The 13,566-nt window shown below is 33.7% G+C and overlaps 1 protein-coding gene across 2 annotated transcripts in view; it reads left to right on the top strand.

The window, feature by feature from the left end:
• LOC146527356 (uncharacterized) overlaps positions 1 to 13,566 on the top strand; it is a 63,444-nt gene that overhangs the window by 27,654 nt on the left and 22,224 nt on the right. For both annotated transcript variants that reach the window (XM_085206550.1, XM_085206549.1), the window contains exon 3: positions 10,253 to 10,414. In XM_085206550.1, the coding sequence (XP_085062676.1) occupies positions 10,253 to 10,414 (162 nt within the window). The remainder of the gene's footprint in view (positions 1 to 10,252; positions 10,415 to 13,566) is intronic.

The raw sequence follows: 13,566 nt of genomic DNA, 5'->3' as shown, positions 1-13,566 counted from the left end.
CCAAACACTACCCCCCGGCCATTTCCAAATTTCGGGGTAGTTTATAATGTTGAAGATGATTTGGTTTAATATTCGACGCACGTGTTCACCTGGCTAGTACAGCCAGCGGTAATGAAGGACCATTGTGTGTATTTGCATGTAATAATTATTATGAATGTGATTTTCCAGAGCGAGCGAGCGACCCGCTGTACGCAACACACACTGTAGTTCGTGTATTGAAAATTAATTAATATTAAAATTGCCGAATTATCTGACGTAACGTCAAACAATACGGTACATTTGTGTTGGCTTGGAATAATATGTTACATAAATACTTACCAGCTGGTGGGTGGTAGGATATCCAGAATTGATGAGCCAGTTTTGTATTTTTTTTATTTCTCTATACAAATAGCACCCAGTATTCTATACTGGAACTGAGTGAATGTGTAAACCGTAAGAATTTATTCATAGACGTTTATTTTCATGGCTACGCAATCGTGGAGTTCCGTGGGCACTCATTGGCGGTGTGCCAACATTTCTTTGTCCCTAAACGCGATGTTTATAGATATTATTGTTTGTAAAATAATGTAAAATATATAAAAAAACGCATTTAAAAAAAGATTGACGGGAAAGTACTGCACAAAAATAGAACAAAAACAAGCTCAATGATGAGATTTCTAAATCATTATACGAGTATATCTCCCGTACTTCCGAGCCATGCAGGGCAACTATTTATATTATCTATTTGTATAACATATATAAAACTCTGAGGAGGACGGAGAATACTGAAATTTGGTATGTAGGTTCCTCGGGGAGCGTAGGTAAGCAAAGAGAGGGTCACCCGAAACTAATATAGAAACGGCGAAAAAAGGGGTATCCACTTTTATAGTTCACTCAAACGAATTTGGGATAGCTTTTCTGGGTTCGATTACTACTCGAGAGAATTATTTCTTAAAATTCCACTAGTCAACACGCAATATCCCGAAAAATGTTTAGAAAAGTGAGAATGAAATGTATTTAAACGAGGTTCCATCACCCTGGACCCTGCTATATCCGGGATACAACGTGAAGCACAAAAATATATTTAAAAGTTCATAAATATTTTTTGAATTATTTCTTTATTATTTCAAGAGCTTTACAGGAAATTTAATATCGGATGAAATTTCATTAATTTAATACATATTAATGGCAAAACTGTATAGTGAATTACATTTTTACTTGGAAAAGAGAATTTTATAAATATTATATTTGGAGTATTTATTTTTTTGTAAAACGGACATTTTGTCGATACTTTTAAGTATTTGTGTTTATTTTTTTTTCTTGATGCCCTATCCCGCTCGTATGAGTATAGGCAGAGGAAACCTGGAAACCTAGTGTTAAAATACTAACTTCCTAAGTAAAACATTTCTGTTGTCCACTTCTTCTTCTTTTGTGTTGAGTCAACGCCGAAACGTATTTTTGTAATATGTTATTATAACGTCAATACAATTATAAAAGTAATTCAATTTATATAACTTTTTATAATTTATAATTTTACCATACAGATTGTTTGTCAGCACCACTTTAAATGAAACCACAGTTTTAACTACTCTAAAAAAGCGTAATACAATTTAAAAAAATACCAAAAATTAAAAAGTTTTTTTTTTTTAAACAAAACAAATAATAAAATTATTGATAAAAATAACATATTAATATACACACAAGAGTGTGACTGTAAGGCGACGGTTGTGGGTTCGATTCCCACTCGAGGAAATAAATTATTTATTTACGTTTAAGTGTTTCATGTTACATTTCTTCGCTGTGGTGTCGAGGCAAAGCGCGGCTTTGAGTTCTGCCACTCAACACGCAATGCCTCCAGAATTCGGCGGAAAGTGGGGACGTAGTATCTTAACACTAGGTTCCCTCTGCCTTCCTTGCTGTGTGCGGGATACAGTGTGAAGCTGATTTATTTATTTTATATTTTATTATTTGAAATATTTTACCCTACATGTTGGTCCCGTAAAAGTCTCTGTATAATCCACATTTTATTTATTTCTTTTCTTTTTTGACAAAGGTACATTAAACGCGGCACTGAGAACTTCAATACCATTCTCGTTCATCATCATCAGTTTTTATATAAACTTTATATATAATATTATTATAATTATCTATATATTTTTTACCAAACATATATTCTTCACACAATACATTCATTTTTTTAAATAATTTAGTAGTAATAATATTTTTAGCACCGGACCACAGATAAGCTAAACTAAGGTTAGTGAAATTTAATTCATTCAATCACTTCACTAATTCATTTTTTCCTCGTATATAGAATTTGTTCCTCAATTTTCTTACTAATTTTACTTTTACTTTTATTTCGTAACTTCGTAACTCGCAAGTATTACTCGACTAATTTAATTAAATTTTTAAGTAATACCTACCTACTTAGAATTAAACAATATTTGAAAAAAAAAATCTGTTAAATAAAATTAAAGATACGAAAAGTAATAATTAGTCTGTGCTACGTGCGTTTTATAGTAAACTGACAATCTTGATTGACAACACATATATAAATTATAATTAATATTTTTTGTCTTTTGATCAGAATTTTATTATATTATTAAACCTACGGATAAACCTTAAACCTAAAATTTCGATGTAATATATATTTTGTTTGAATATAAAGATTTCTTTTCGACTTTCTTAGCCTTAGCCTTATAGCCCTTCTGAGCTAAATAATTAAGTAGTTGAATTGGAATAAATTTTCTTTTAATTCCATATCATCTTTCGCATATAGCAGGACGTGAAAACTCTTTGAAAAAAAAAATTACAAACCTATATTTGTAGTTCATTCGGGTCAGACAACGAATATTTAGAATTTCAATTTACAAAATGAATAGCTCCTTATGTGATTAGAGAAAGCTTCGCCACCCCATGTCTTGTTATATTTGATATCGCTCTAAAAAATGATGCACTACTAACAACATAACACTAGGTTCCCAGATTCCTGCCTGCTTTGTGTTTATTCAGCGTGAAGTTACAAAGGAAGATAGGTAGTACGTATCGATCTAGAATCTAGATAATAAGAAACATAATATTTTTAGTCTATAAATAACCAGACGTATGAGAATAAATGTAAAATGTACGAAGGCATACGATAGCAGGTAAGCCTTTGAACGTTGTTAACACAAACTGTAGATGTGCCTAATTGGGTGCTCTAAAGTATTATATTTTAACTAGCTCAATTCAATTAGTCGACTTGTTGAGAATTAATTATTACATAATATCATATTATAATTATTTATCTTTAGCTTCACGCTGTATCCCGCATGTGGCAGGGTAATCAGAGGGAACCTGGGAACCTAGTATTAAGACACTTCAATCCCCACTTTCCACTAAATTCTTGAGGCATTGTGTGTTGGGTCGCGGAACCCAACGCCGCGCTTTGCCTTGTTATCAGTGCGAGCACGAATGGGTCCACTAATAAGAGTGGTTAAGGTAATAAATAAAATAAGACTTAAGTCTCAATTTACTATTACTCGCTATTATATGTTAAGTAATCATTCTCTGAAAACAAATCAATAATCCATAACTATCGAATATATAAACACGCTACGTTCCAATAATATCTTTTACCAGAGTTCCGTATCTAAAGGGTTAAACGGGACTATTAGTATGGGGCTCCTTTGTCCATCTGTGCACAAGCACTACAAAAACAAATATCATGCCATAGACATAAAAGGAATATTAATGGTACCAATATTTGTATTTGAATAATATTTTCTATTTAGAATCGTTGAAAGGTAGCCTATTTGATAAGCATAATGTAGATTGTAGACAGGCACCTTTTCGCGCGTTTATTTAATTTATTTTTTATTATACTATATTTTCTATGAAATAAACTTTATTTAGAATTTAATTCTATAAAATGTATATTTTTATATACTCATTCCGGAAAAGAAATAAGGCAACGGGACTCACTGGGGGATGATTATATTTATTTTTATTTCACTTCGCAACGTCTCGAAAGCAGAATATGGATGGAAAGCGGGAAATGTCTTGACTAATATTGCCGTTTAAAGCCTTTTGTAACTAAAATAAACTAAAATAACAAAAAAATATTGTTCTTTATTTCTCTACAAATAATAGAAAAACTATACGCCAATGTATTGAATTTTTCTTTTTCTTTTATTTAGCATATCACGGGAGAAAGGATCTTCTTTCCAATTTCTTTTCGTCTTTTTTCCCAACTCAATCTACTTTGCACGGTCTTCAACATCCTCGGTGGTTAGACTATTGGCTCTCCTGCATCACGACATGCAGCCATTGCTTCCTTAGGCATAAGTGTGTTTGTAGAAAGCAACTTGTCGACTGAAGGCGAAAATAGCTTCCGTAAAGCTCGATCTTGGCTAAAATCCATATAAGAATTCAAAGACAGCAGTTCCCTTTGTACTTGAAGGTTGTCGGCTTAAATCTACAAATTACAAATATTGTATAGAATAGATCTGTCTTTCTTATTTGTTATTTCTGAATCTATTAATATGAACAGAAAGTAGAGTATAGTGTTATGTCACTACAACGTATTTTAATTTCACATAAAATTGAAATACAAAAATCATTATAATACAACTTCCAATAAGTAGTAATGAAATAAACCATCGTTCTCATATTCAGTTTAATTTAATAAACAGGTAAACCTCTCAATAGAAGTGCGTTGAAAATTTTTCAATTAAAAACGTACATATTTAAATATTACGTATAAACATATATTTGTATATCCTATATCTTAAAAAACAAAGTCGCTTTTCGTGTCTGTCTGTTGTTTCTAACTCTTCTTCTTCTAAACCACCCAACGGATTTTGATGCGGTCTTCACCATTAAGTCGAGTGTTTTTCGTAGAAGGTTTATATATAGTTTATTATTTGTACATTCTTATGTAAATTAACATAAATACGATAAATGTGTATAAAGCCCTACCCGTTGAGACACTTTCGCGCATGCGCTGCTCTAATGGTAAGTACTACATGAAAAAAATGTACTGGAGTATTGTTCCTCTTAATAAGATCTACAAAAAAGTTCGCGAGAGCATATTCGTATCTTTTAAGAATAACGTGTAGTGATCATTTTTCTGTCTAAAAATAATAATTTCAATATATTTTTTATTGTGAGGGATATTTTTCCATAATGGTATTAATCCTTATCCTTTAAAATACTTTATTAATTTTCTACGTTAAACGAAGATAAAATTTGCTTTTTACACAATTTCGAAATTGCGAATAGTTTTAGAGAAAAACGCATTTAATTGTTGACACATCACGCCGTTGACTCATCAGCTGTGCCGACTCAAGTTTTACTTATCCCTTACTCTCAGCATATAAATAAGTATGTTAGTTACGTTGGCCATTTAATGTAGATGAACTGTCTTTTACTGTTTTTTCATTTTAATAAGTACTTTAGAAGTTGTTAAAATACTAAAACATCCTTGCTGCGAAACGCGCCTCGCGACGTTTTGCTTATTTATACACAAGCGCGTGATGAGCAGTCATCGGTGGTTCAGTGGTAGAATGCTCGCCTGCCACGCGGGCGGCCCGGGTTCGATTCCCGGCCGATGCATTCTATTTAATTTTCCTCACAGGCAGCCACGTAGTGTCTACCCAACCGGTGTCGCTGTTTTAACAGCATTAACCACAAGCTCGAAAAAAAACCCGCCTGCCTCTATAGCAAAGAAGATTTAGATGCGTTTCACATATTGAATAATTTCAGTTATATGTATTATTTCAGCGCGATATTGGTTTCATATTTTTTGTATTAGTTATTAGTAGGTAGGTTTTTGTTTATAATTTCTTCCGTTTAAAAATAGTCATTTAAATATCTAAAAATAATCATTTAAATATATAATAAGAAGTACTTGAAAAGATTAGTAGCACAGATTTAAAATTACAGTACTAAAAAATCCTTGCTGATTAACGGTTCGCCGCCCACCACGCGTCCGTCGTGCCCCGCAACATTTTGCTTATAATAGTGGATCCGCCGCACCCACCTGGCTTCTTTCCCCCGGGCTTGGAAGGAAGGCCTGCTCATTATGCTGCTGAGGGATATCGATCTATAATCCTTCTTAGTACGGTCGCCAAGTTGTTCGAGAAGTTACTCCTCTCACTTCTTCAGTCACACATCCACCCACAAAGCGAGCAGTTTGGCGAGCGGGTATACCACTCTGGGTAAACTACGCAACAGTGATCAACCGAGAGAGAAACCCTAAAAATAGAAACCCTAGAGGTACACATTGGTCGCCTCGCGTCCAACATATTCCGTTGCGCCGGTGTATCGGGTCACCTGCACCTAAGGAGCAGCACTCCGCATACCCGGCCGCCCGAGGTCAGACGTCTTCTTCCGAGGAACTTTCTATCCTCCTCCAAATCCGACTCATGAGCACTCATCTTGGTCGTTTAATCTAGGCCTTCCTCAAGAAACCGAGTGTTCAATTCCAATCCCCTCCCCTTCCATGTGTCTGCTCTAAAGCAGGTTTTCGCCTGGGACCACGGTCGGACCAACGCTCTGATGTCGTTCTGAGCTACTACGGAGATGGCCGAGAGAATGCTTCAATTCTTCGCCTGGCAAAGTAAATTTAGAAGTGATTGCACGTATTTTGGTATTATCAATAATTATAATGTATTTCCACGCGACATAGTTGGTTACATCTTTCGTTTAAGTATTTTTGGGTAAGAGAATAGTAGGTAGTCTGTTGTTTATAATTTCTTTCGTTTAAGTTTTTTGTTATTTGTGTTATTTATTTGTGTTTATTTTAAAACAATTGGAAAATTCTTATTGGAATTACGAAAATGCGGGTTGCATTAGGGTTTAATTAATTTTCACATTATCTTAAGTGCTTTTCAAACATACATTATATGAATAATTCAGTAGTTAAGGCGGGCGAAGCCGCGAGCGGGTCGCAATTTCAATATATTTTTTATTGTGAGCAATATTTTTCCATAATGGTATTAATCCTTATCCTTTAAAATACTTTATTAATTTTCTACGTTAAACAAAGATAAAATTTGCTTTTTACACTTTTTCGAAATTGCGAATAGTTTTACAGAAAAACGCATTTAATTGTTGACACATCCCGCCGTTGACACATCAGCTGTATGTTACTCAAGTTTCACTTATCCCTTACTCTCAGCATATGTTTTTCATTTTAATAAGTACTTTAGAAGTTGTTACAATATCAAAAAATCCTTGCTGCGAAACGGCTCGCCACTCGCCATGCGTCCGCCGCGTCGCCTGCCTCACACGCATCGGTGGTTCAGTGGTAGAATGCTCGCCTGCCACGCGGGCGGCCCGGGTTTGATTCCCGGCCGATGCATTCTATTTAATTTTCCACACAGGCAGCCACGTAGTGCTTGCTTTTCATCAGGGACAGAATACCCTCTTCAGCATTAACCACAAGCTCAAAAAAAAAAACCCGCCTGCCTTTATAGCAACGAAGATTTAGATGCGTTTGCACGTATTGGATAATTCGATGTATTATTTCACTTTCTTAATTGAATGTATTATTTCAGCGCCATATATTTGGTTTCATATTTTTTGTAGTAGTTATTACTAATAACTAATTAGTAGGTAGGTTTTTGTTTATAATTTCTTCCGTTTAAAAATAGTCATTTAACTATCTATAAATAGTCATCCTATATCTTATAAAACAAAGTCGCTTTTCGTGTCTGTCTGAACTTTCTAACTCTTCTTCTTCTAAACCACCCAACGGATTTTTATGCGGTTTTCACCATTAGGTCGAGTATTTCTCAGGGAAGGTTTATATATAGTTTATTATTTGTACATTCTTATGTAAATCCTATATCTTATAAAACAAAGTCGCTTTTCGTGTCTGTCTGAACTTTCTAACTCTTCTTCTTCTAAACCACCCAACGGATTTTTATGTGGTTTTCACCATTAGGTCGAGTATTTCTCAGGGAAGGTTTATATATAGTTTATTATTTGTACATTCTTATGTGAATTAACATAAATACGATAAATGTGTCTAAAGTCCTACCCGTTGAGACACTTTCGCGCATGCGCTGCCTTAATGGTAAGTACTACATGAAAATAATGTAATGGAGTATTGTTCCTCTTAATAAGATCTACAAAAAAGTCCGCGATAGCATATTTTTATCTTTTAAGGATAACGTGTAGTGATCATATTTCTGTCTAAAAATAGTAATTTCAATATATTTTTTATTGTGAGGGATATTTTTCCATAATGGTATTAATCCTTATCCTTTAAAATACTTTATTAATTTTCTACGTTAAATGAAGATAAAATTTGCTTTTTACACTATTTCGAAATTGCGAATAGTATTAGAGAAAAACGCATTTAATTGTTGACACATCCCGCCGTTGACACATCAGCTGTGCCGACTCAAGTTTTACTTATCCCTTACTCTCAGCATATAAATAAGTATATAGTTACGTTGGCCATTTAATGTAGATCAAAACTGTCTTTTACTGTTTTTCATTTTAATAAGTACTTTAGAAGATGTTACAATATCAAAACATCCTTGCCGCCCCGCGACGTTTTGCTTATACAAACGCGTCATGAGCAGTCATCGGTGGTTCAGTGGTAGAATGCTCGCCTGCCACGCGGGCCCGGGTTCGATTTCCGGCCAATGCATTCTATTTAATTTTCCTCACAGGCAGCCACGTAGTGCTTGCTTTTCATCAGGGACAGAATACCCTCTTCAGCATTAACCACAAGCTCGAAAAAAAAACCCGCCTGCCTTTATAGCAACGAAGATTTAGATGCGTTTGCACGTATTGGATAATTGCAGTTGAATGTATTATTTCAGCGCGATATATTTGGTTTCATATTTTTTGTAGTAGTTATTAGTAGGTAGGCTTTTGTTTATAATTTCTTCCGTTTAAAAATAGTCATTTAACTATCTAAAAATAGTCATTTAAAAATATTTTAATAAGTACTTGAAAAGATTAGTAGCACAGGTTTAAAATTACGGTACCTACTAAAAAATCCTTGCTGTGTAAAACAATTGGAAAATCTTATTGAAACTACAAAAATGCGGGTTGCATTAGAGTTTAATTAATTTTTACATTATCTTAAGTGCTTTGCAAACATACATTATATGAATAATCCAGTAGTAAAAGCGGGCGAAGCCGCAAGGGGGTCGCTTTGATAAAATAAAATAATATTATGTTTTCATTTCTACGCTCTAACCTAGACCTACCTAGAACCTAGTTAATGTTTTCATTTCTACGCTCTGTTAGAAAAAGCGTAGCGCGTTAGGCTCCGAAACTTAATTAATACACAATGTCTTTGAAATATCAATGAGAGTGGGGAACGGAATGTGTTAACACTAATTAGTGTTCCCGATCTTCGTAATCTACTGAAAAGTTCATAATCTGTAGATATATATATATATATATATATATCTACAGATATCTATATATTTTATTCATTAAACATAATCTTATCATGGAAGCACCTATGCGTAAAATGGTGGAAATGCAAAGAATTGTATATATAAAATTATTATTAATCTACTTTGAACGTAATAAGATTAACGGCGGAGATTTATCCGTAGGTTTTTAGCGTAATTTTATAATTTTACTATCTTTAGCACTTTATTCGTTAACCGACTTCAAAAAAGAGATTATCATTAGTTTTACATGTACGAGTATGTATCTATGATATTGTTGCAATGTTAATTCCGCAAGTTTCGTATGTTTATCCACAAATTTCTCGGAAACTAAGTTTTATTATCCTAATTGTTTCTTATTTAAAACAGACTAGGTAGAGGTATATTCCAGCTAATGCAACAGACTAAGTCAATCAAAATCGGTTCAGTGATTTTTGAGATATGGATGTCCACGCAGGTTTGAAAGGGGCGTGTTTATTATATTTTGATATCTATTAATTGGCAGGGCTATGAAGTTGGTTTATTTGTTTATTTCTATTATATTTTATTATATAAACATAAAATAGAGTATTTTTTAACCTTTTATCAACGGATATTATTTATACGTATGAAGTCTTGCTATCTCATTCAATTTATTTTCACTTAGCTCTAGATGTGTCTATGCACTAAAACCCAACGTTTCAATTTTAGATAGAATATAATATTTTCTTCACTTTCTTTATTACTTATTAATATTAATAACTAATTAATAATAATTTTTCTAAACGAATTCCAGGTTGATTTTCAGCAACCGCTCTTACCCAACTAATAATGCCTATTACTCAGTAATATTTATATGATTACTTGGTAATATATAAGTAAAATTCTAGGCTGATAGCGAACAGCCTTGCGCGAGCCCTAGCCTGTCCTCAGGAGTATGGAAAGAGACTAGCAGCGTCAGAATGATACGTCGTGAGTTGTCACCCGTTAATTACGGGCAAGTACTAAGGAACTCGAGGTCACCTCTGCAACGGCCTGCACGTCGTGGCTCTGTAAGTATTGACAAAATATTATTCTATTATACTAATATTATCGAGGCCCGTCGTAGCGCTGGGGCACAAAGTATAACTGTAGACGAGACTGGTTGTGGGTTCGATCCCCACTCGAGGAAGTGAAATATTTATTTAATGAAATGAATTCTTCGCTCGTAATTAAATTTCCCCTGAAAGTGGACCACGACGTGTTAAGATACTCTAACATTAGGTTCCCTCTGCCTATTCTGATGTGAGCGGAATACAGCGTGAAGCTATTTTTTTTTTAATTTTTATTATTAATCTGAAAGTTTGTGAGAGTGGATGTTTGTTCCATTATAACACAAAAACTACTGAATAGATTTATATGAACCTTTACAGTTCTTAAATATATTAATTTAGCTTACTATACATCGGAATGGCACATTGGCTACATTTTATATAAAGTATACTAGCGGCCCGCCCGCGGCTTCGCCTGCGTGAACTACGTTATTATTAATTTCTCCATGAATACCTACGTCCTATAAGTGACGTCCATGCAAAATTTGAGACTCCTAGCATTTGTGGTAAAGAAGTTTCATACAAACTTTCACCCCCAAGAACAACCCCTTAGAAGTCGAATACTGCAAATCCCGTCTTAGCGAGCACCTACGTCCAATAAATAACTCCTATGCAAAATTTGAGATTCCTAGCACTTGTAGTTTCTGAGATTTCGTGATGAGTGAGTGACGATTCGATTTTTTATATATATATATATATCTATATATATATATATATATAAAAAATCGAAAGGTATATATATATATATATATATATATATATATACCTTTCGATTTTTATATATATAAATATATATATATATATATATATATATATATATATATATATAGATGAATATAATTTAGTTATAATATAACCACAAGTTAATCGTAGTTTTTATCTAGGTATTAAAGGTAAGTGAGTTTTGGGTGTAGCGCTATATCATCTGACTGTAAAGGCGACGGCTGTGGATTCAATTTCCACTAGGGGGGTAATTTTCATTTTTCCGCTCTAGGAACAAAGAAGAAAGGGAGCGGAGTTTAGTTCGAATCAACTACTCAATTTGCAATATCTTGGTAATTGATAGGAAAAAGGGGGACGAAAAGTCTTAAAATTAGTGGTTCCCTCTTCTCTGTTAAGTACACGCTGGATACAGTGAAAAGGTAAAAAAAAATAAGTCAGTTAAATGTTTATAATTGTTTCGAACTTTTTATAAGGTGATTAAAAACTAAACTAAACCAGCTTCACGCTGTATCTCTAGTCGGAGAGAAAGGGGCGCCAAACGTTACGGTCTCTGTATACCTCTTTAGCCTCGTTCACTGTCATCAACCTCTTCATATACTTGGGGGACCTCCCCAAGTATATATATAGTATATACTCATGATAATATTCTAATAAGATAAACTGTACATTACTTGTATTAATATACATAATATATTATTTTCTATGGTAAAGGTTGCAATGAATGAAGAATAAATGTCAGTTATATGCAATTTAGTTCACGAAACTTACACAAAATAGGCCTTTAATTGAAAAAATGTCTCTATTATAATCATTCTATTATAGTTGATTGGGAGTCATATTATAGATGAAGTGCATCTCACCGTTAGAAGACAGTGATTTTTTTTGCAAAATACCTCATTTTGGAAAATATAAGTAAATTTAAATTTGACGCTTATAGTATCGTTATCAGATTTATAAACATTCTTCTTCTATCTTATAACATAAAAACTTAGACTCCATTCATTAACACAGCCTCACTTTTACGTAGCACAACGGTTGTGGGTTCTATACTAACTAGAGGGAATTAATTATTTAAATTTCCTTGATTTTCGATACTAGGTTCCTTCTGCATGCCCTGGCTAGGCGGTGAATCTTTTCTAAGGTCAAAAATTCTTCTATTTGTATTGAAATTCTTCTATTTGTATTGATGTTGATTATTATAAGGTAATATCATAATATTTATATGGTTTAAATAACGAAATGTTTGAAACATATGTGTATAAAATTCGGTAGACTGTTGTGGGAGGCCCAAGGAGGCTTTAAACTTGGAAGAGGATGTATGTATCAGATCTTTTCCATCTCCATCCGATTACGATACGACGATACGACGATCATGATTACGAAAAAAATTTTAGTCGTAAACTAAAAGGTTTTCTATACTTTTATGGTTTTGAAAAAGATGTTTGATAGGATTGTGAGAAAGACATTATTGGAAATATTATCCTGGTAGAATGTGAGCGGATCTGTGCTGCAGGCTGTAAAATCTTTTTACAGATATCACTCAGCCTGTGTATGACTACTAAGCCTCTGTAAGACTAAGCCATTCAGGTTTAGTCATAGATACTACATACAAATAAAACAAAGGTTCTGGTATTTGAAAGAAGGAACGTACTGCAAGATCAGCTTGAATGGTTATTTGTAGAATATGCTTAGTAGAGACGGAAGTATGTTTACAGATACGAAATGGATGTGGAAATACGTATTAGTGCCGGTAACAGAGTTAAAGTCCCTTAGCTGCATTGAGGAGATGGAGAAACGACAGCATAGCTGTACCTTAGGCCGTAAACAATGCAATGATGGTACTGATGCAGTATAACGACATCGGCACCAGCAACGGCAGCGAAACGCTCGCCTAGTATATAGTAGTATTACAGAAGAAGAATGAAAGAAAGATGCGGACTCTGTTTAGCCGACCGAATCCACAAGAGAAACACAGAATGGCAGTACTAGCATGTACGAAGAAAGCTTTCAGGTGGTTTCGCAAAATTGGTTGTCTATTATGGTATGGTTATATATTTATACTGTTATACATATTAAATGTCTTATTTGATTTCCTTCGCTAAAATTGTCGTATTCAATAGAAATATGTTATTTGTTTTGTTAGTTCTTTCATATCTATTTAGGTATGTTAACAGTAAACACGGCAAACACGATTTTTTCCGTGTAAACCTCTATCCCGCGGGAATTCCGGGATAAAAAATCTATAAGTTGCTATAACCCCCAGATAAAATTTTAAACATTTTTGAAATTTTTATTTCTATTTTACTTTATGAAATTATCTTAACAACAAAGACCACAACTAGAGGCCGTAAAACAAACTGCTCTTTTCATAACTTTTAACCATTTTTTCC

This window comes from Heliconius melpomene, chromosome 21 (assembly GCF_056956725.1).
Source record: "Heliconius melpomene rosina isolate 202511_hmr_F chromosome 21, ASM5695672v1, whole genome shotgun sequence".
Taxonomy (NCBI): domain Eukaryota; kingdom Metazoa; phylum Arthropoda; class Insecta; order Lepidoptera; family Nymphalidae; genus Heliconius; species Heliconius melpomene.
Note: the sequence above shows the minus strand (reverse complement) of the source record. Positions and strands in the feature narration are given on the sequence as shown.